The sequence below is a fragment of the Quercus lobata genome, chromosome 2, assembly GCF_001633185.2.
Source record: "Quercus lobata isolate SW786 chromosome 2, ValleyOak3.0 Primary Assembly, whole genome shotgun sequence".
Classification (NCBI taxonomy): Eukaryota; Viridiplantae; Streptophyta; class Magnoliopsida; order Fagales; family Fagaceae; genus Quercus; species Quercus lobata.
This window is the reverse complement of record NC_044905.1, coordinates 13,601,740-13,625,172: the sequence shown is the minus strand read 5'-3', so window position 1 is coordinate 13,625,172 and position 23,433 is coordinate 13,601,740. Positions and strand designations below refer to the sequence as shown.

The following is a 23,433-nucleotide window of genomic DNA, read 5'->3' as shown; positions in this document are numbered from 1 at the left end:
TGATAGCCCTCATATTTTTGCTTTTGGCACTGAGTTCAACCCCAAGCACGTTACTTCGCCTAGTACTTCTATTGATTTTGATTTGGGAAATAGAGGTGCTTTTGGTTCAAACACCCCCCTAGGCATGGTGAGTAGTGAGAAGGAAGATGGTAGGGGTGGAAGGCCATAGAAAGTAAGAATGGGCAATTTTTTGAAAGGGAAAAATCATGGTGGTATCTCCAAGCATGCTGGCATAAATAAAAGCAAGTCCCACAATGATCTGGGGATGGTACGATCTGGACGAGATGCAAGCTTGGCAGCACATCTTCCCTTTAACACCAAAAAGCAAAATGAAGGGATGGCTTCCAATGGCAGACCCGACATGGATGGAATAGGCTTGCCCCTGGTGGATATTTCCATCAGACAGACCGATAAAAGGGGAAGCTTAAATTTTCCGGTGGAGAGCGATGTCGCTGCAATCTTTGGAGCTAAGCGTGAAAGACGTGAAAATAGAGGAAGAGGATGAGGTAAGGAAAATTTGGATGTCCAAGTTGGGAGTAGTGAGTTGCTGGGGAAACGTGATTTCCAAGAGTCTGATTCGGGCCGAAGGAGCAATGAGGGGGTCAAATCTTCTGATTTCATCAAGGGAGACTCAAATGGGAGTACTAGAACACATGGTGCTTCTTGCACAGGGAGTGGAATTCTCCATGAGGCCTTTGAGGGAGTTAGGCTGGAGATTGCTAAGCAAGATGGAAGCTCAGAATCTGAATGAAGTAGTGCGGGCTACCCCTAATTCTGTCCTAATGAATATTATTCTTTGGAATTATAGAGGGGCTTTGAACCCTCGTTTTCATGTCACTCTAAAGAATTTGATAGACACCCACTCCCCCTCAATTGTGATTGTCACGGAAACACATGTTGGTGGAGAGAGGGTAAAGGATATTACAGATAGGCTCCCTTTTGATGGAGCATTACATGTTGACACTATTGGTTACTCTGGTGGTATCTGGGTGCTTTGGAAGTCTGTTGCTGTTGAAGTTACGCAATTAGCAAAAACTGAACAGGAAATTCACGTGGTGGTTAAGATACGTGCTCTTAACTCCTCCTAGTTACTTTCATCAATCTATGCTAGTCCTAGATTAGAGGAAATGAAATTGTTGTGGAATAATTTTGCTTCTATTGCTCCATTGCATGAATTACCTTGGCTATTGTTGGGTGATTTTAATGAGTTATTATCTAGTGGGGACAAGTTGGGAGGTAACCCTCTTAATCTTAGAAGAGTTCAATTGTTTAAGGATTGTCTGGACACTTATGGTATGGTGGACTTGGGCTTTCATGGGCCTCGGTTCACTTGGGTCAATAAAAGGGAGGAGGGTCACTTCATTCAAGAAAGGCTGGATAGAGGGTTTGCTAATGCTGAGTGGAGAAGTCTGCATCCAGAGGCGACAATACACCATTTGGCCTGCACACACTCTGACCATTGCCCCGTGCTGCTTAAGTTGGATGATCATGGCCTTTCTAATTTATGCAGGCATTTTCGTTTCCAACCCATGTGGATGTCTCACCCCTTGTTCTCGGAAGTTGTAACTGACTCTTGGACTGAAGATGGTCCCTTGAAATCGAATGTGGAAAAGTTCACAGCTGATGTCAAGATTTGGAATAGAGAAGTCTTTGGAGATATCTTCCAAAGGAAAAAAAAGAATAGAGGCTAGACTTAGAGGAATTCAATCTAGAATAGCTGAAGGACCGAATAGTCAGCTCCTAAACCTGGAATGTCATCTTAGAAAGGAGTTTTTCGAAGTTCTTCAATATGAGGAGGAGTTCTGGTCTGTAAAATCAAGGTACAACTGGCTTATACAAGGTGATAGAAACACGAGCTTCTTCCATACCTCGGCCTTGACTAGAAGAAGAAGGAACAAAATCCTATGCCTTAAAGACAGCCTTGGGAATTGGGTTTAGGGTGAGAGTGATATTGCTGAGCTAATTAGAAGCGGTTTCATAAAACTCTTCTCTACTAGTGTTACTGGTGTCCCTAGAATGAGGTGGAGTTTGGACATTTGGCCTAGTTTCCTCCGGAACAAAGATGCTTGCACTTTAAGTGCAAATCTGACCAGACTTAAGTAAAGGAGGGTTTGGAGAGTCTTAAGCTGCTTAAAGCACCAAGACTTGATGGGATTCATGCAAGGTTTTTCCAAGCTTATTGGCAACAAGTTGGTACCTTGGTGGTAAATGAAGTGTTTAAGGTGTTTCAAAGCTCCACCATGCCCCACACCTAAATGAGACCCTTATAACCCTCATCCCAAAGCATCCAGGGGCTGATTGTCTGGCTTCCTTTAGACCTATAAGCCTATGTAACACAGTGCACAAAGTGGTCACCAAGATCATAGTTAAGAGACTCCATCCTTTTTTGCCTAAAGTCCTATCTCCCCTCCAAACCGCCTTTGTTTCGGGAAGAATGGGGTTGGATAATATGATCATCGCTTAAGAGCTTATTCATACAATGATGCTCAAAAAGGGGAAAATGGGGTTTATGGCCATCAAAATAGATTTGGAGAAAGCTTATGATAGACTTAAGTGGCATTTTATTAAAGATGTTCTTGAGCTCTACAGGCTGCCCCCCTCTCTAATCAAACTTATTATGAGTTATGTGTCTAGCTCGTCGATATCTACTCTTCTCAATGGCAGCAAAATTAAGCCCTTTCATCCTTCAAGGGGTATTAGACAAGGGGATCCCCTCTCCCCATATTTATTCATCATGTGTATGGAAGTGCTTGGTTTTCTTATTTCGCGGAGATGTGAGGAAAACTTGTGAGATCCGGTCCAGGTGTCAAGAGGTGGGCAAGCTTTTTCTCATCTTTCTTTGCCGACGACCTTGTTCTCTTTACAAAAGGTGATTTGTGGAATTGTACTATTGTTCGCAAGACTTTGGATACCTTCTGTGAGTTATCGGGTCAAAAAGTCAGTCTAAATAAGTCTAAAGTTTATTTCTCCCCAAATATCAGTCTTGAATCTAGAAAGGAGATGTGTGGGGTGCTTGGCATTCAATCGACCCTAAACCTTGGTAAGTACCTGGGCTTCCCGATCAAGCACCCGGGGTCATCTTCGCAAGATTTTAACTTTGTGGTGGAAAGGGTGCAAAACAAGCTGCAAGGCTGGAAAACAAACTTACTGTTAATGGCTGGTAGGGTAGTGATTGCACAATCAATCCTCTCAGCAATCCCTGCCTATGTGATGCAAGGGTGCATGCTCCTACCCAAATTCTAAATAATCTTGATAAGGTTAGCAAGAATTTTGTGTGGGGATCGACGAAAGATCATAAAAAATTGCATATGGTTGGCTAGGGAAAAGTTACTAAACCAAAGTGCCGAGGGGCTTTGGGCATTCAAGAAGCAAGAGGAAGAAATCTAACACTAGCTGCTAAATTGTGTTGGCAAATGGAGAGCTCAAAAAGTGGAGGATGGGCTAATGTGTTGAGGAAAAAGTACATGTCTAGGCTTGCTAGAAAGCCAAAGGCTCATACTAGAGCTTGGAATGCAGTGAAGATTGGAAGAAGCATTTGTGAAAAAGGCTCTAAGTGGACAATGGGGTGCAATAGCCCACGAAGCTTCTGGAATGATAAGTGGTTGAATATTGGCTCAATTAGGTCCCTCATTGAAGGTCCTTTGAACCAAGGAGAGAGTGAGGTGTGCATTAAGGAGGTGACTACAAAAATAATGGCTTGGATTTGACTAACCTCTCCTTTGTCTTCCCTAACCACATTCTGAATGCTGTAAGAGTCATCCCACTTAGAAGATATGTTGTGCGAGAGGATCACAGGAGCTGGATCTCCAACTTAAATGGGGAGTTTGACTCCAGAAATGCTTATGTACTGGCAATTGATGAGAACCTTGAAATACTGGATTTTCATGGCAAATGGATTTGGAAGATCCATACTTTGCCCAAGATTAAAATTTTTCTGTGGAAATGCTTGCACATGAGCTTAGCTGTGAAAGCCATTTTGACTCATTGTGGTATTGGCGATTTGGGAGGCTGTGACAGTTGCACAAAATTGAAGGAGAGTATTATTCATGTTTTGAGGGATTGCTTGATAGCAAAATACTTTTGGGAGCATTCTAGCTGTCCTGATAGTCCAGAACAGTCCTTTTCGGATAATCTTATGGTATGGATAAAAAAGAATGCCTTAGACTCTTCAAAGGCCAATGGTACGGATTATGACTAGTGCAATTTTTTTCTACTGGGCTTATGGAATTTGTGGTTGCAAAGGAATAAAAAGGCTTTCAAGCAACAATCCCTCAACCCAAATCTGGAACAGGTGGTGGAAATGCAAACTCATGAGCTCATGTATTGTGTGTTGGAGCCTAACACAGGGAAGGATAGACTTTTGAGATAGGTCCAATGGCTGAAGCCAGTTGCTGGTTGGCACAAGCTCAATACGGATGGTTCAGTTGTCAACTCAAGTGGGCTGGCAGGATGTGGCGGTTTACTTAGAGATTGCGCCGGACAGTGGGTTGTGGGTTTTACAAAGTCTATTAGTGTTAATTCTAGTATTGCCGCGGAGTTGTGGGCTTTGAGGGAGGGGCTGGGAATGTGTTTAGAAAGGGGAATTTCTGCTGTGGAGATTGAACTTGATGCAACTACAACAATTTCCTTAGTTTCTATCAATGTCAATGCTAATGGAGATTTGTTTGGTCTTGTTGATGATTGCAGGGATTGCTATGTCTGCCTCAAGTTACATTATCGCATTGCTTCAGGGAAGCAAATTTTTGTGCCAATGCTTTAGCAAAGCTGGGATTGGCTTCTACAGAATTGTCTTTAGTTTTTGTCTCCCCTCCCCCTGTTATTTTGCAGCACCTGTATGATGATATGATGGGCATTTATCACGCTAGACTTTGTATAACTGGTGCTTCTGCCAGTGTTTCTTAGTTAATGATATTTCCATATTTACCCAAAAAAAAAAAAAAAGTTTGTCATGTTAACTATCATAAAAATATTTTGTGGAATATTTTATGTGTGTTGCATTGCTCTTAAGAAAAAAAAAATCCAAATTGAGGTGTTTTTTTTAAAGATTTTTTATTATCCTTTTCTTTTCTTTTTGTCGGGTGGAGTGGAGATTCCCACACCTAACAGTGAAGCAAATATTTAAATAACGTCTCTTTCACGTGTTAAGGTATGAAATTGAAAAAAAAAAAAATGAAAAAGAATAAGGCTTAACACCAAAGAAGAAAATTTGCAAAAATAAGCAACAATGACCGGAAACGTGCAAAGATGGGAAAAGCCTAAGGGCCTGATCCAAAATCTAATGCTATGGCCCATGTGGATATGCCTTTTACTGTACGTCAACTGCGATAAGCAATGTGTGTATAATAATAATTAATACATTCTGCGAGACCAAAAAATATTACATATCATCAATGCAATGCGTTGTATAAAGCTTACTTGGTCAAAACTTAAAAGGCATGTTTATCAGCATTTATAAGTTAAGACATTATAAACACAAAGCTCAAAATACTTACCAGCGCTCGTAGTCAATCAATGAGGGTTGTGAAGGGTTTAGCGAAAAAAATGAGGGTTGAAGGGAATAGTAGGATTCCGTCCCTATTTCGGTATTACTGTTAATCAGTGGACTTTTATATTACGAGGTTTGTAGTCGAATTTTTATATATATAAAAAGTTCAATTAAATATATATATATATATATATAAAGTTTAATTAAAATTTTAAATTAGAGTTTAATTTTGCTCCATGTATAATAAATTAGGAGTATTTATTTTTAGAAAGAGTTTTATTTCTTAATTTTAGAATAAAATATAGTACCACATCATAAATATTCATCGAAGTGAGTTATTAAAGACAAAAACCAAAGAGTCTTAAATAAACAAATCATAAAAAAAAAAAAAAAAGTACTTCACAATAACAAAAATTAAAAGTACTTCACAATAACAAAAATTAAGAAGTAATAAAAAATAAAAATAAACATGGATAATTTACATTTTATACCTAATAATATTCTTACAAGACTATTGTCAGGGGCGGTTTTTTGCGCATGGCCGTGTCTTCTGCTGAAGGTGTGACTTTGTTAGGTTCGAATTTGTTTTGAGGAGTCCAATTTGAAACTCGACATTGGGCCGCATAGACCAATGGCTTCCAGTGCATTTTAAGCCTACAAAATAGATAAAGCCCAAGTCTTAGAATCGTGATAATAGTTGAAATATAATATATTTAGCATAATAGTTTTGATTAAATGGTGAGTTGAACGATATTATTATGTGTGTTAAGTAATGTCCATTAGAATGTAATTAATTAAGTGTCATATGTCCAGTAATGGAATGAGTTTAAAATAGTCCATATCCAGTTGCAGTTCATGGTTCATGTTCAATATAATAAGGTATGTCCAGCAATAGTCTATGTTAAAATAAGGTATGTCCAGCAATAGTCTATGTTAAAATAAGGTATGTCCAACAATGTTTTATGTCCAAGTAATATATATCCATCAGTGGTGTATGTCCAAATAATATTTGTCCAGTGGTGGTTTATGTCCGAATAATATATGTCCGGTAGTGAGATGGATTCAATTTATTAATATATGTGTTTATTAATGAAACATTAGTGAATCCATGTTTATTAAATAGTAAGATAATATTAAAGTAATTTGCATCCAGCAGTGCAATAGTAATGAGTTAACATATACTTAATAATGTAATTTCAAAGATAGAGAGATTTGGACTTATCTTGTATATTTCTGACTCCAGCTGTATAGCATCACTTTGTTTTTTATATGATTTATGGCTCCAGCCGTATAGCGTTAGTGAGCGGTAGAATAATATGAATACAATGATAATTAATTAAAATATACTTGATAGTATAATTTTGGAGATAAAATCTCTATTTGGATTGGTGTTTGCGTCCAAGGAGTTATGTTTTTGGCTTTTTTTTTTTTACCAGTGCCTCTTACACTGTTCATGGGACATGAACAGTGCATTAAGACAAATGAATAGTATTTTTTTATGTGAACAGTAACCGAAATTTTTTTTTTTATTTTTTTCAATTCTCAGCAAAATAAGCGATACCCAAACGCACACAAAATATAATGACTTATCTTCACAGTTTGTAACTCTAGTTGTTTAACAGCAGTGGACTTATATAACATTTCAGCAGTATAATAAAATGAGTCCAATGGAAAAATATGATATTATGAGTCATTTCATGGTGTGACTTCATGATTGAAGGGGAAAAATGGGTGCAACTGGAGGGAGAGAGAACATGTCCAGCCGTGTGCATAGGTTGGTTAAGTTTATCATCTTTATCATGCACTTAAATGATTTTTCCCATATAATACTCTTTTAGTTTTTAGTCAAATATAAGTGTTATTGCCTTCCATAAGAAGGACTTTTAGTATTATAAATTTATGTCTTTCACGAGAATGACTTTAATATGAAATCATTGTGTCTTCTAAGAGAATGACTTTTAGTCTTTAATGTTCATATGTCTTCCATGAGAAAGGGCTTTTGTAATATGTTCTTGAAAGAGTGTTTGATATCTTTTAAGATGTATGGAGATGGTAAGAAATATATATTTTTTATGAGATATGGTGTTTGTAAGATAGATTCTAAATATATGTGAGAAGTATGTATGGATAGTTTGCGAGGAATATGTTTGTAAAATATATGGGAGTATAAGATAGATAATATGAAGGTTAAATATAGTAAATATATGAGCTTATAATTGCTGCTGGAGTTATTTTTTGTGTTATGACATTGGTTATGTTGCTTTCTAAGAAAAGAAGTATTGTAAGAGAAATAGAGAAAGAGATGGAGATGTGTTTATGGGCAGCAAAATGATGATATTTCAGAATAATAGAGCGTGGGAAAGATGGGTAATGGATAATGGTATGGTGTAATAGGTGTATTGTAATTATGTTATTTAATAAGAGATATTTTTGTAAGAGAGATGGAGAAGTATGGAAATGTTTAGAGATATGGGCAGCAAAGTGAATGAAATTTCAGAATAAGGGGGTGAGAGAGGGATGAATAGTGTGTGTTAATGTGTGGCTTGGTGTCCTCTTTATATAGAGTCAAGTATGTGACTAGATTATAATTAGTTGAAAGGAAATTTAGCAAATAAGGAAAAGTCTTTGACAAAGTAAGTGGTTTTATTAGTGGGTTTTTGGTTTTTAACCAAAAGAAAAAGGTATGAGACTTTAAGGCTGCTGCAGCTACTACTGCAACTATCAAGTCTACAACAGTAGCACAACTGGATGATGTCAACTGTGTGAGGTTTTCTGTTGGATAAAATATTTTGCATTAAATTCATGGGTTTGGCTAAAAATGGCAAGATAGCATTTATGGGACCTTCCTATTTCTGGTACTGCAACTGGAGACTAAGGAACTTAGCTTAAAATGATATGATTTCTTTTATAGGACCCTTGCTTCTTTGGGTATGGCAGCAAACTGCTAGGATTGAGCATTAATGGGTTGATGATGTTACTTTTGGACATGTGTCAACTTCCTAAGCTACTGCTAGAGCTATTGCAGAAGCTGCTGGAGTTGTTGCTTTTTTTGCTGGAGCTATTGCAGCTTCTACTAGAGTTAAGGCAGTTTCTGCTAGAACTATTATTGGTATTTTTGGCTAAGTTTCATTTTTTAGAAAATTATATGTTTAGTCCATATATAATTTTGGTAAGTAATAGACTAGTTGGTTGATATTTGATAAAATTTTAGAGATATAATTATGGTCTCTTTGTGTTTTGACCAAATCTTGGAAAGCAAGAAGAGTATTTAATGCTAGATATGAGATATTAATATTGATTTAGCCATATGCTTGAGATCGATTTAAATAAAAATAATAATATAATTTATATGAAATAATATGATTGCATTTTTAAACTTATATTATATAATGAACATTAATTTTTTATGTAAAGAGCATGGAGAGTTTTATCATTTTAAATATTATGTGATATGAGAGGCTTACTAGATTCTATCTATTACACATTGACTCTTCAGAGTTCAGGGAATTGGGGAAGACATACCAAGCAACATGTTTTCCCTTATTAACTTTGAACCATTGGAGCTTTACTGAACATACTTCTTGGCCCTCAAAATCACGATTGCCAAAATTCCCCCTATGAAATTCATGAGCTTAGATCATGAGCCGAAAATAGATGTTGTGCCATGAGCTTGAACTATGAGCTTTGATGAGATTATATTGGGGTTTTGGACTATGGGTTTCGGCATCATTTTGTGAATATGGGTTCTTTGGGGCTTTAAAAGAGGTTTTTCGAAAATCCATAATTTGTAGATATGGTGCTAGTTGCCAATGAAATAAATTCCATGTGGTGTGAAAAATTTATCCTCAACAACTTTTTAAAAAGTTAACAAAATAAAAGAATGGCTATCAATAGTATTTAAATTATATATATATATATATATATGAATTATACTATACATATTATTGTATATCTTTTAAGTGTATCCATGCATATGCATAGAGTTATAAGAGCAACCATATCAGCTCATGGAAAAGATTCCGTCTATTTTATACAAAAAACCTATTTTTTCTATTTTACATCATCACTTTTACAAAACACCCACATCAGTTTATCTATTTTACAAGACTTTTCAATAAAATATTCATTATTCATCAATTTTTTATTATTTTCCCTAATGGTTATACTTTTTTAATTTAAACTTATATTTTAAGTAAACTACCAACACTGGTGGCTCGGCCAATGGAGCAGCTTGTGGTGGAGGTTCGATGGCCCACCGGATTGGTGTCTTCGACCATTGTACCGCCATCACCAGTGGGCCGATTGTTGTAATAGTAGCTTCGATGACCGCCGCCAAATCGATGTCTCCGACGACCGCCGTCGAATTGATGTCTCCGACCATCATATTGCTAGAATCGATGACCGAACTGATACTGTCGAATCGATGTCTCCGATCAACGGTCATATTTTTTTTTTTTTGGCCCAATGGTCATAATTTTTATTGTTATATCCACCAGTCATAATTTTTAAATTCAAACCTAACTTTAAACCCAATGGTAAATTCAAACATAAATGTCATATTTTTTTAACTTTAAATCTAATGGTAAATTTAAACCTAAAAGTCATATTTTTTAACTTTAAACCCAATGGTAAATTCAAACCTAAAGGTCATATTTTTTTTAACCTTAAACCCAATGGACCTGAACCGGTTTCACATAATCCCACTTGTAACCTTATGCAGTTCATTGAACGTCATAATTCCATTAGAGATAGAGGAATTCATTCTCAACTTCAAGCAGATCTCGTTGAGCATCTATGGCAACTATAAGGCCAGTCGTAGGAATTTGTAATTCTAATTTTCTAAGCATTACTACTTTTATTTAATGTGAACCTTTGTTGGAATTTGAAATTTTCTAAGTTTAATGTTACTAAGTTTCCAAAAAATTGAGACAACAAAAAACCGTATATAAGTTGACAAACCCTTAGATAAGTTTGTCAACTCAAGTTTAGTTGTAAACTTACACTAGATACTATCCTGATCATTGGTCATTTTTAACACAACTGTAGCTATTCAACAAAACTTATTTGCTTAGTAAATCAGTATATGTAGCCTAAAGCAAACACCTTTTCTACCATACATTGACATTCTATACCTAATAATTCATTTGGTAAAAGTCCATTCATAATTTATAGTTATTCAATAATTTAAAACACAGCAGAACAATAATGTAGAACTATGTAGAACAATAATTCTTCTTTCTTTATCTCAAATAGGGGTATTTAACCCCCTACTAACAACAGAAAAATAATGTTGAACTATGCAAAAAATCATGTCTGCAGAATTCAGAAAAATAACATTATGCAGAAAAATAACACTATGCAAGTACAGCCACCTGTTGAGAAAGTGCAAAAAAAATAACATTATACAGAAAAATAACATTATGCAGAAAAATAACACTATGCAAATACAACCACCTATTGAGAAAGTGCAGAAAAATAACACTATGCAGAAAAATAACACAATGCAAGTACAACCACCTGTTGAGAAAGTGCAGAAAAATAACATTATGCAGAAAAATAACACTATACAAGTACAACCACCTGTTGAGAAAGTGCAGAAAAACAACACTATGCAGAAAAATAACATTGTACAACCACCTATTGAGAAAGTGCAGAAAAATAATTATGCAAAAAAATAATACTATGCAAGTACAGCCACTTGTTGAGAAAGTGCAGAAAAATAACACTATGCAGAAAAATAACATTATGCAGAATTATGTAGAAAAATAACATTACGCAGAAATATGACACAATGCAAGTACAGCCACCTATTGAGAAAGTGCAGAAAAATAGCATATACAACTAGTAAAATTAGCAACCAATAAAATAGCATATTTATATTCAAATAACATTTACAACCAATAAAATCAGCAAGTACAACCACCTTCAACAGAGACATTGCTTCACCCAAAATAGAATGACAAGAATAGAATCACAAATTAAATTGAATAATCAAGTGCTATTATTCGTGCACAATACAAAATTTACAACATTGTATCTATTTCCTTGCACAAGTGAAGACTACAAAAATATATCTAACATGATTGGAGATTGAATAATCATGTTCCTTACACAAGTAAACACTACAAAAGAGATGTCTAACATCAAATCATCTATGTCAACTATGTGCTAGTATCTTTGCACTATACAAAAAATTACTTGATTAGATATTGTCAATAATAATATTCCATTATGATGTATATTTAGACCTTAACCTCTCCAAGATTTCCAAACGACATAGACGAATACTCTTTTTGCCCAGGATCCATGGTTCTTGTATTTTTCATCATAAATTCATCTTCCATTTTCCTCTTTCTACTTCATTCTTCTCTTCCTTGATACGAATCAACTCTCTTTGTTCTTTGGATGTAATGCACATTGTCTCTCTTCGTTTTTCTAATGCAATGTGCATACTTTCCTTTTTCTCCTCATGCATTCTTCTCTTTTCTTCCTGATTTCGTCCAATTGGGAGGAAAGTGTTGGGACCACGTCATCACAATTCTTTCTTTTCTTTAATTTCTCCTTTTCGGCCTTCTTGCCTATGGGTCTCTCCAAGGTTTCGCTGGAGTTCATCTCATCATTATCTTCATCTAGATTTATTGAGCTTGCAAAAGTATGACAAGATTATGTGGCTAGTTGTCTTGTGCGGGCCTTCAAACTATCTCTTAAAATCAACCACTTAGTTTCATTCCTCAAAATTCTCCAACAATGTTCCAATTGAAATGCATTCTTGTAATTAATTTGATACATAGCTTTTGCATCTTCAATCTACAAAAGTAAAAAATTGAAAATAATGAGAATTATAAAACTAAAAGTGTTTTGATGTACAATACATAAGATGTTGAGTTGAAATACCTTGTCATGCTCAGTTTTACCACTTTCATTCTGGTTCTCAATTTGGGCCAAGCATCCACAAAACTTGTTGGTCTCCCTTTGAATTGTTGACCACCAACTATTTAAAGAATCCTTAGTGCGGTTAAATTTCTTGTCATTGTGGTAGGTGGACCAAATTCTCTCCCAAAATATTGTGTGTTTTTGGTCCGTCGATGTCACGACATCTAAGCTAACATTGAGCCATGCCAACACTAGCTTAATGTCTTCATCTATGGTGAAGTTGATTTCTCGTTGACCTCTTTTAGTAGTTGATTTTTTTGCAATGGGGGGTATTATTGTCCCATTTCAACTTGAGGTGGAGATTGATGGACATTGATGTCTGAATGCGGAGTGGACATCAAATTACTACTGTCAAAAGACTCAAAACCTTGTTCATTGTCTTGTGGACATCAAATTACTACTGTCAAAAGACTCAAAACCTTGTTCATTGTCTTGTAAAATGTCAAGGAAGAAGGGATTTTGATTTTGTGAGTCCATCACCTAACAAGCACCAAAGTAATTCAGAAGCAGCACTAATAAGCAACAAAATTGAAAACAAAAAAGAAAAGGCATTGTTTAACATAGATTTAAGAGAATAACTCGCTGAAAACACAAAGGCAAGCAGTATGGGATCTATAATAGAGCTTCTCCATCCTTCAGAAACTAAAAAAAACCTCACGAACTAAGAAGATGAACACAAGAATTTGATCACCAACCGTCCCCATTGACACATGATCCATCCATGTCTAAAATACTAACATTATCAACAAAACTCTTAACTCTCAAGTAAAACTCATAAGCATTTGTACTTATATTAACACAGAATCAAGGAAACTCACAGCCAATACAACAACCAAAATTCATTTAACTGCACAGAGTTAATCAAATTCCACAATCACAACCAAGCACCCTTATGGTCTAATTCATTGACCAATTCATGTACAAACACAAGAAAATCAAACCTCAAAGCAACAGAATTGAGAGCATGGAATTCAACCACAGAAATAATAAGTATTCAACCTCAAACCTCAAACCTTTGAAAATCAAACCTCAAACCTCAAACACAAGATAAAACCCACATGGAATTCAACCTCAGAAATAATAAGTATTCAACATAATTCAAAATAAACCAAAATTTAAACCGATTTCCCACAAATTATTCTCAAATGAAGAACTAAAAAAAGACTCTGATTTTATCAAATTTGGCTTGCAAAAGAGAGACAGAAAGACAAGCAGTTAGCTATACTGTTTGCAACCTATAAGATTAGTCCTAGAATAAAAATAAAAAATTAAAGATTAGTCATAGATTAAAATTGCTCCACAGGCAGAGACATACTAGGCAATTCTTTCATGGCCAACAAACAGTATATGTTTCTCAAGTTTATCCTAAAGAAATTGTAAAATGAATATCAAGATTATCTTCCACTAAATGTTCAAATAAAATAGTTTTTTTCAACAGTTGAATATCCAAATACATAAATAGCAAAACTCTAGACAAAACTGAGAGCATCTATTACCTCTGAGTAGTAGGTGTCCAAGTCCACAGCTGCCTGTTGCTCAGGAGATTTGGCCCGTAAGAAACGAGTTGTAACGGATAAAGTTTTTAGATCAAGCTGCAAGAAACAAAATAATTTGAGCATCTTTTTGAGGAATAAGTTACTTGCAAAATTAAGTAACTGAACATAATAAATTTATATCGTTAAGAATTTTACAGTAATTTATCGCTACAATGATTTATATAGTTTTCTTATTAAAACATAAGAAAACTATGAACATCAAACAGAGCAAGGGGGATAATGTCCCCAGGTAAGTATTCAACCCAAAATCAATCCAAAATCAATGTAAAACCTTTAACATCAAGTTGAAGTAGTTTATAACTAAGTAATTAGAGACTCCACCGAATTAGCACAGGGAAAACAGTCCGAAAACTAAGTATATAACTAAGTAGTTTATAACTAAGTATATACCCTGTTCAATCAATCCGAAAACAGGGGAGAAATAGAGATTTAATACAATTTAGAAAACTCCAAATTCTTCAAACATTCCCTACACACGGGGAAACTAATCCATATCAAAAGACATAAAATTTAATCCTTACCTGAACTCTAAAATAATCAAATATAAATACACACAAAACCTGAAATGCTAATAAATTCCAAAAATAACTTCGGGTGTGCTCCGAAGAATCCCTAAAAAAAAAACCCTAAACCAGGAAAAATTTGAAACAAGAAACCCCCAAAAAAATTAGTTTAGAGAAACTCCCAAGAATCTTGATTGAAACCAAAAAACCCTAAAATCTCAATGAGAAAAACCCATACCTCTTTAAGAGAAATCAGCCCCAAAGTCTGTCAATAAAGAAGATTCCGTCTGTCGATTGATCCACCCTCCTCACAGAATTGCAAAACTCCCAAACCGATCACATTATTATTTCCTGTGGTAAAGAGAATGAGCAAAAGAATTCGGACTGTAATATGAGAGGAAGAACTCAAGAGGGAAAGGGAAGCTGAGACCTGAGAGAGGCGTTGGTGTGCTCAGTAAGAGGAGAGAGAAAAAAAGAACGAAAATGAGGGTTTTATTATACTATACAGATAATATTATTTTAAGGGATAAACGGACTACAGTGCCCGTGTAAATTTACACGGGTACTATAACTTGTTGAAAATTTTAGATGAGTTTACATGATTTTAAATGGACTGATGTAGTGTGTTTTTTGCTTCAAAATGTGTAAAAATGGTCAAAATGTGTATTTTACACATTTATAAAAGAGCTAATGTGGTTGCTCTAAGCTAATTAATAAGAATATACACTACGCTTTTGTAAAAAAAAAAAATAAATATATATATATATATATATATATATATATCTCATAGGAAGAAAGAGTAAGGATATATTCAGATATCAAATCAACTCTCTCTCTCTCTCTCTCTCTCTCTCTCTCTCTCTCTCTCTCTCTCTCTCTCTCTCTCTCTCTCTCTCTCTCTCTCTCTGGGTTGGTTAGTACATGACACCATTATGATGGTTGGTTAGTACATGACACCATTATGATGTAGAAGGTACTAATCATTCCGTTACAAAAATTGTTGCCTTATCAAAGGACAAAGGCACTACATATGGTGGGTTAATAAAAGCAACATAATTAATATACCGAGAGGCACCAAATTTAACCAATGCATCAACACACACTGGTTGACTTCTCTAAAAGTAGCCTGAATTTTCAAGTTGTTGAAATTTCTTGTCAAGGTCCCACAATCAATTAAAAGGGGTTCCATCACTATGTTGTTAATAGATGGGTTAGAAATAGCATACACATGGAGCTTAACATCAAGTTCAACACGAATCGAACCAATCCCAATCTAGAAAGGTCTTACATACAAAATAAGTTAGTGATTTTTTGTTTTTGGTTGAACGAATTAGTGCTTAATTAATACTGTTATTTTTTTTAAGTTGGTTAGAAATATCCTAAATCTACCCCACCTCCACCTCTAGGGGTCATGATCTTGAGACCACCTTCTCTCCTAGGGAGGTGTCATTCGACCATCAAGGTCTTTGGCCATGGTCAATAAACTTAACAATTGGTCCAAGAATGCATCTGATTTGACAGCAAATATACAGGCACAGTATCAAAACTACACTTACTACACATGATAAGAACATTCTCTAATATGGTAAGAGTGCTAGCATTAGGTGTCTTAAATCACCCAAGTTGCTATTTCTAAACACCAAAAAAAAAAAAAAAACAAAACTTACAACATCTGGGCATGGTACTTTAAATTTTTTTTACAACCTGCTACATCAAAGGGTCTGTTTGGATTGAATTTATTGTTACTGAAACTGAAAACTGAAAACTGAAAATACTGTAGCAAAATAATTTTTAAATGTGTAAATAGTACTGTGGGACCCTTTTTTAATGAATAAAGTGGCTGTGGGTCCCATGAACAGTACATGAACAGTACTGCTATAATATATGAACAGTACTGCTACAGTGTTAATTGTCCCCTACCTTTCTGCAAAACATGTGAAATGAAAAAAAAAAAAAAAAAGAAGGAACACAGATGCAGACGCAACTTTCAGCCGAATCCAAACGGCACTAAACTCTTATTTATAGAGTTTATTGTAGCAATTTGGAAACCTACTTTTGTCTTTTTTTAATTCATATATTCTCTCTCTCTCTCTCGTCATTCTTTCCTCTATGTCTTGCATATCTCTCTCTCTCTCTTAGGTGGTGCAGTAATGGAGGCATAGTGGGTTGTGGGTTTCAATCACATGGGTTGTGGGTTATGGGGTGGTGTAGTGGTGGTGATGTGGGTTATACAGTGGTGACATGGGTTGTAGGCGTGGATCGTGAGATGTGGGTTTGGGTGGGTCATGCAGTGGTGGGCTGGTTTGGTGTGGTAGTGGTAGTGGATTGTTCGTGGTGGTGCTGTGGTGGGTTGTGGCTGTTATGGCCTGTGGGATGTGTTGTGGTGAAGAGAGAGAAACATTCCTATGGTGAAGAGGGAGACAATGAGTAAGAGAGAGTGAAAAAGAGAGAATAGTATTGGGTACGATGAGAAAAATAAAAAATAGAACGTTGGGTGGATTGTAAAATGAAGTTGTAAAATAGATAAAATAAATTTATGAGTGGTAAAATAAATTTTTTTTAGACATCTCATTGCTAATGTTCTAATACGTTAGTGTTTCAATTCTTAGATACTGCAACTGTTGATATCTAATATGGAAGAAGTGCCTGCAGCGATTCATTTTTTTATATCGGAAATTCCAATCTGGAAAAGAAACTAATTGAGCATAAATCCTAGTGGAAGGAAACAAGCAACTGGATGAAGCATTTAGTTATCACCGTGAAACGTCTACTTCAACCAAATATGTGCATGGAACTACCAAAATTTCTTTAATTGAAACTCTACTATTTGTGAAAAGCCAAAATCAATCGAAAATATAAAATTCAAATTCAAATTTCGTTTCTTTCTAACAATCCAAATTTCATGTTTTACACATTAATTTGAGTCTTCAATAACAAGTAAGAAGGTCAATATATTTTGACCAATTCAAGGTGAAAAATGAACATATTAGATCAAAAACTAAAAAAAAAAAAAATTCTTTTCAAAGTAATCCAGTACAAGAAAGTTTGTTATTTTCAACGGTTGAAAACGTCGAAAAAAGTATTAGAAATCGTCGAAAAAAGTATTTTCGACAGTTTAAGTGACCGTTGAGAACCGCCACTAGAAACTATGTCAAAACTTTTTTTCTACACCCTATGTGACCGTCGAAAAATATGATTCACCTTTATCAACAATTATTGAACATCGAAATATTATTGAAAATTATTGAAGTATATGTCTTGAGATAAATTTCAACAGTTTGAAATCGTTGAAATAAGTATTTTTTTTAAAAAAAAAAAACTAATTTGGATGCAATCCTTCACATGATCCAAATTTAATAACCTGATTCAAAATATAAATATAAACATAAACACAATTGTGCAATTCCAAATCAAACTCCATTCTCATATAAAAACTAAAGCAACAGCCTAATTTTTAAGTATTCAAATAGTTCCAAGTTTTCAAAATGGCTAATTAAAAGAAAAAAAAATTAAAAATCACTGTGCTCCAACAATTATCCTCAAGTAACAGATTTATGGAGAAGCGGCCTTCCCAACAAGAAGGCCAGACCCATGACAAAAGCTAGTATCATTGAAAAAAGATAATGCATCATTTCTTCATGTACTTCCCCATAGAGGACACCCCATCCCTTAAATATTTTCCTTACTCATAAAGCACATACATCCACTTTAAAAAGTGCATATCCATCCAAGGACAACCTGTAAACCACATAGAATTGGGTAAGACTTAAGTGAGGAACTACCTAAATTTTATTAATTGTGTGGATCAAAAAGTCAAGGCCCAAAGGTAAAAAATTGAAATTAAGAGTATAGACAGACTAAACACCAATAATATCATAACTTGGCCAAAAGATAAAAACATAAAAAAGGAAGAATTGAAACATCTATCTTTAACATAACTGTCAAGTCCAAGTTAAAAATTGCAACACTTACATAAATGGCACCTGGTGGATCCTGAACCCATGACCCCACCATCCACAATTCTTTTACAAGAGGAGGTTCCATTTGACCTAGAGCTCATCGGCATCAACATCCTATTGAATATCAAAGAAACCAATAGGCAAAAGGAAGATGTGATGGAAGCCCATACACGCATGAAATTAAGTTATAGACATTTACTTCAATATAAATCCATGTATATAACATTGATGCAGACACCATTACAACAAGGGAAACCAAATTAGAGTATTAGATTTCACACACAATGGCGGAGCTATGTTATGGCCCAAGGGGGCCACGGCCCCCCCAAATTTTTTAAAATTTTTTAGGAAGGAAACTTACGAGCTTAACAATTTTTTGTCTCAAATCTGTGTCTTGGGAAAATATTAGGAGTAGGAAACTTATTTCTTCTTTTCCCTGACTTGTTTTCTAAAGCCTTTTAGTGCTTCACAGATTTCTAAGTCCAAAAATACTTTACTATTTGCTCTAATCCCAGAGGACCACGTGTATGGTTTTAAAACTATACATTTTAAAAGAAAAATGTGATCTCAGTTACTCCCAGCTAGGTGCCTAGCTTATTGGCTTTCATTCTCTTGTTCTATTATTCATTAATTTTTTTTTTTTAATAAAAGTGCTACACTCACTATATTTTTACAATAAATTATAGTTAATAAGTTGATATTGATTCTAATTTTCTAATTAGTTCTAATTTAAATTCACAATTGAAATTAATTTTTGGCTCCCCAATAACAACCAATAATAATTTGTTACTTAAGATTTATGGTGAAAATATTGTGAAAATATTATGAACAAAGCATTTTTTTATTATTAAAATGGTGAATGATAAATATACTATAGGGTAAATTCCACAAACCTACCCTGAGGTTTGTGAAAATACCAATTAGGTCCACAACATTCTAAAACCTACCAATTTAGTCCTTAAAAGACAAATTTGTCCCTTCTCTCTTCTCTTTCTCTCTCTCTCAGATCTCTCTCTCAAAAATCACTGAAGGGGAGGGATAATCCCAAAAAGGTGCTTCTTGAGATCAACTGTTTGGCTCCTTTCCAATCCCTGTTCCGCCATTCCTTTCTTTTCTTATAAATTCTTCTTTTACTTTGTTAAAACAACATAAAATTATTCAACACCAAAACCCCATCTCTAACCTAACCCAGAAACATACCCTATAAAACCAACAAAATTCAACACATATACACAAACCATTCACCACCAAAAACCCATTTTTAATCAAACCCAGAAACCTACTCTACAAACCAACAGAAATCAACACATTTAAACAAAACATTCACCACCAAGAACCCATTTTTAAATCAAACCCAGAAACATCCACTAACTTTTCAAGAAACCAATACATATACACATGATAAAATTATAGAATAATCATCCATAAAATTGTAAGATTTATTTATGTTAGCTCAGACAAAACAAAAAACTTCTCTTTCTATTCGGTGAGGTCCGATTCGGAGATTGTGGATCGGGCTTATTCGGCGATTCAGCATGCGATGTCTCAGCTTGAGGATGAGTTTCGGCATGTTTTGATTTGGAGCACCGTTCCTCTTGACGCTAAGAGACTGTACGGCTCGATCCGCCGGAGTAGCCTTTCGTTCCCAGTCAACGATGCCGGAATTATTGCCGAAGAAGATGATATGAGTTTGGTGGTTAGTGACTTTTCTAGTGGCTGTGGGTGATATGGGTTTGTTGGGCGGTGGGTTTTGAGAGAGAGATCTGAGAAAGAGAGAGAGAAGAGAGAAGGGGAGAGGAACGGAGAGAGAGAGAGAGAGAGAGAATGAATAAGAGGAAGATTGGAATTATCACTGAAGTGTAGGGATAAAATTGTCTTTTTATCACTGAAGAGGACTAAATTGGTAGGTTTTAGAATGTTTTGGACTTAATTGGTATTGTCCCAAACCTCAGGGTAGGTTTGTGGAATTTACCCTATACTATATTAATATATCATATAAATATAATATATTATTATAAATTTGATAAAAATATATGATTGGTTATTCACTTATTTGATTATATGTTTTTTTTATGCATTCAATGACAGAAATATTATTGTATATAGAAAAATGTCATGTCTATAACATTTTAACAATATTTTCACAATAAATTTTAGGTGGTGGGTTGTTATTTGTTGTTGTTGGTGGGTAAAAAGATAATTTTAGTGGTGGTCTTAGATTAAAATCAGTAATAACCTGTTACCTAAAATTTATTGTGAATATAACATTTTTCATTATACGTAATATAAATATAGTATATACATGTTAAAAATTTATGATCTCATTTTAAACATGCCCCCACCACAAAGAAAAATTCCTGACTTAGCCACTGTTCACACACCATTTGGAGCACCCCACCACCCACCTCCTCTCTTCTTTTATTTTCATGGAAACAAATTCCAACCAGTATAAACAATTAAACATTTACTTTTTCTTGTGCAATGTCTTGAAGGCAGAAACTTAAAAAAAAAAAATTAAAAATTAAAAAAAAAAAACAGAGAACTTTAATTCCACTTGGTGTTTAAATGCACACCAATTTTTCATCAATCACATATTAGATAACGCATTTTGTAAATTACTGCCTACTTCCATTCACAGCATCCTAAATTCACTTTTTTTTTAGATAAATTAAATTCACAACTAGTATCTTCATTAAATACATATGCATGGAATCTTACAGTAAAAGTAATAATCTTAAACATCTTAACAAAATGGTAGCTGGCAAATTGTAACACAACGCTCAGACAAGATTCTAATGGTCATGCTGGCCACTCTAACAGAAGCAGTGCTCTAAGTTCATATACAGATTGGAAAAGGGCTCATCACAAAGTAAATAACCATTTGCAGGATTATAGACACTAAAATCTTACCTTGGCAAGAAAAGTCTTTCCAGTTCCGGGTGCTCCAGTCAAAAGAATTCCCTGCGAATAAGTATGTGTTAGGCTCTGTATTATGAAATTAATCAAGCAAAGATAAACAGAAAAATGCAAGTTACAGATAGATGAAATCAGAAAGATATTACCACTCTTCATACCAGAGAAGGCGAAGAATGGCTACGGAATCTAAGGTTGTAGTTGAAGTAATTTAATCTCAAACATTCCACACTCTAGCATATAAAAAATTTCAGGTTTTCTAATAAAACCATAAGCTATTCATATACTTGTGCAGTACACGATTCACAAAACTAAACAGAATCAACATGTTACACTTCATACACAGCAAGGAACACCCAAAGCCTTTTGATGAGCATTATTATTATTATTATTATTATTATTATAATCTCTAAACCTGATTATAGATGAATTTGTTAAGGTTTCAAGCTCTAAAATCAGATTTCACTAAAATGGTTTTTTAAGGACTGACTTTTTTGACTTGGGGTCAACCTTGATGATTGTGTTTTCTTCCTTGGCGTTGTTTGGTGGGTTTTTGATTTTGAAGGGATAAAAAAAAATTGAAATAGTTTCTAAAAGTTTTGTTTGGAATTAAAAAAAAAAAAAAAAATCTAAAAGCACATTATAATCCATATATATATATATATATATATATAAAAGATTCCCATAAGATTTTTTGAGAATTGTTTTTTAATTTTATGTTCATAAAATATCTCAATGGTGGTTAATTTGCCAATTTGGTACTGGATTTTTTTTTTTGGCTCCCAAAATGCTAAAATGCCAAAATATAAGAAAAAAATTATGCAAATGAATTAAGAAAAAAGATTTAGGAATTTTATAGGTGCAGTTTATATTGTTATGAAATTTACACTTACATGATAATATAAACTATATATATAAAATATACAAAAAAATATATATATATATATATATATTTTTTTTTTTGTATAATCTACAATCTACAAAATATATATAAAATATATACTTCCATGATGCCTTTTATAATCTACAAAATATATATAAAATTGAATATGTTCGATTTTGATTAGCATCATAATATTGTGTCATATAAGCTTTTGAGGCCTCATAATTTTATACATTATTATTATTATTATTGTATATTCCTTAATTGAAATAAAATACAATTCCATAATTAAACCTTCTATTAAAATATTGGTTTTTAAATAGACAAATATATAATTTCATATATAAATAAATTATTATAAATGCCTAATGTTATTATATATAATTTCATATTCAAATACAAACAATAAATGTGCATTAATAAAATAATAAAATATTATAATTATCAAATTTAATATATATATATATATTTTTATAAAAGAAGATAAAAAAATCGTTAAACTTTTTGGTGCATTGCACTGTTTACCAACTTGTTTATAAAAAAATTATTAAGGTTTTGTTTTCTATTTTCAAAAACTTATTTTTGGGAATATAAAAAAAAAAAAATTCTTGTATTTTTGAAATAAAAAACATGTTTGGTTAGTTGAAATTAAAAAATAGTTTTTTGAAGAAAAAAATAGAAAATACTAAAATATGTTGTTACTAGGATTTGAACTATTATACTAACTCATTAAATGAGACAAATTCATTAAATTAAATGTGTATTTTCATTGACTTTTGAAAATTATAAATTGAAAACAGTTTTTTGCATATTTCCAATTTTCTTCATAAATTGAGTTTTGAGAACAATTTTTATTTTTTGTCCATTTTGGGTTGCCAAATAAGTTTTTTATCTCAAAAATAGAAAATTATTTTTGGAAACAGAAAATAAGGAGAAAAAATAGTTACCAAGTATACCCTAAACATTTAGCGCATTTTTTTTAGTTGTGCTTGGGACATAACAAATTGTCACAATATTTTCAAAACAATTAAAGTGTCAATCTCTTATAGATCAAAATAAAATAATAGACTGGAACTCATCACAATTAAAAACAAGAGTGTTATGAAAATGTTAATGAGATTTGTTCTGTCCATAGATTTTTTTTTTAGAATTATTTGATAGTTACTATGAGAGTAGGGTGATTTGAAGATTGGATGTCTTG

The 23,433-nt window shown here is 33.8% G+C and overlaps 2 protein-coding genes and 1 long non-coding RNA gene across 3 annotated transcripts; 2 read left to right on the top strand and 1 right to left on the bottom strand.

The window, feature by feature from the left end:
- The first annotated feature begins 1,127 nt into the window (after positions 1-1,127).
- Positions 1,128-1,691, top strand: LOC115959733. Its single transcript, XM_031078267.1, has one exon. The coding sequence runs from the start codon at positions 1,128-1,130 to the stop codon at positions 1,689-1,691; it is 564 nt and encodes a 187-aa protein (XP_030934127.1).
- A 1,722-nt stretch (positions 1,692-3,413) lies between these two features.
- Positions 3,414-4,759, top strand: LOC115959725. The gene is made up of 3 exons (XM_031078256.1): positions 3,414-3,636; positions 3,756-4,138; positions 4,385-4,759. Exons 1-3 carry the CDS (start codon positions 3,414-3,416, stop codon positions 4,757-4,759), a joined length of 981 nt encoding a protein of 326 aa, XP_030934116.1.
- A 7,899-nt stretch (positions 4,760-12,658) lies between these two features.
- Positions 12,659-13,987, bottom strand: LOC115977408. Its single transcript, XR_004088553.1, has 3 exons — positions 13,915-13,987; positions 12,838-12,898; positions 12,659-12,785 (listed from the first exon to the last, which is right to left on the bottom strand). It is a non-coding gene; the product is annotated as an uncharacterized LOC115977408 (long non-coding RNA).
- Positions 13,988-23,433: the final 9,446 nt, after the last annotated feature.

Excerpts from the sequence above, each read along its gene's own strand:
- LOC115959725 (XM_031078256.1), top strand. The coding sequence starts at position 3,414 with ATGGAGAGCTCAAAAAGTGGAGGATGGGCTAATGTGTTGAGGAAAAAG. Across the intron at positions 3,637-3,755 it reads AATTAGGTCCCTCATTGAAG|TCATCCCACTTAGAAGATAT; the intron begins GTCCTTTGAACC and ends ATGCTGTAAGAG. Across the intron at positions 4,139-4,384 it reads CCTTTTCGGATAATCTTATG|CCAGTTGCTGGTTGGCACAA; the intron begins GTATGGATAAAA and ends CAATGGCTGAAG.
- LOC115959733 (XM_031078267.1), top strand. The coding sequence starts at position 1,128 with ATGAAATTGTTGTGGAATAATTTTGCTTCTATTGCTCCATTGCATGAA.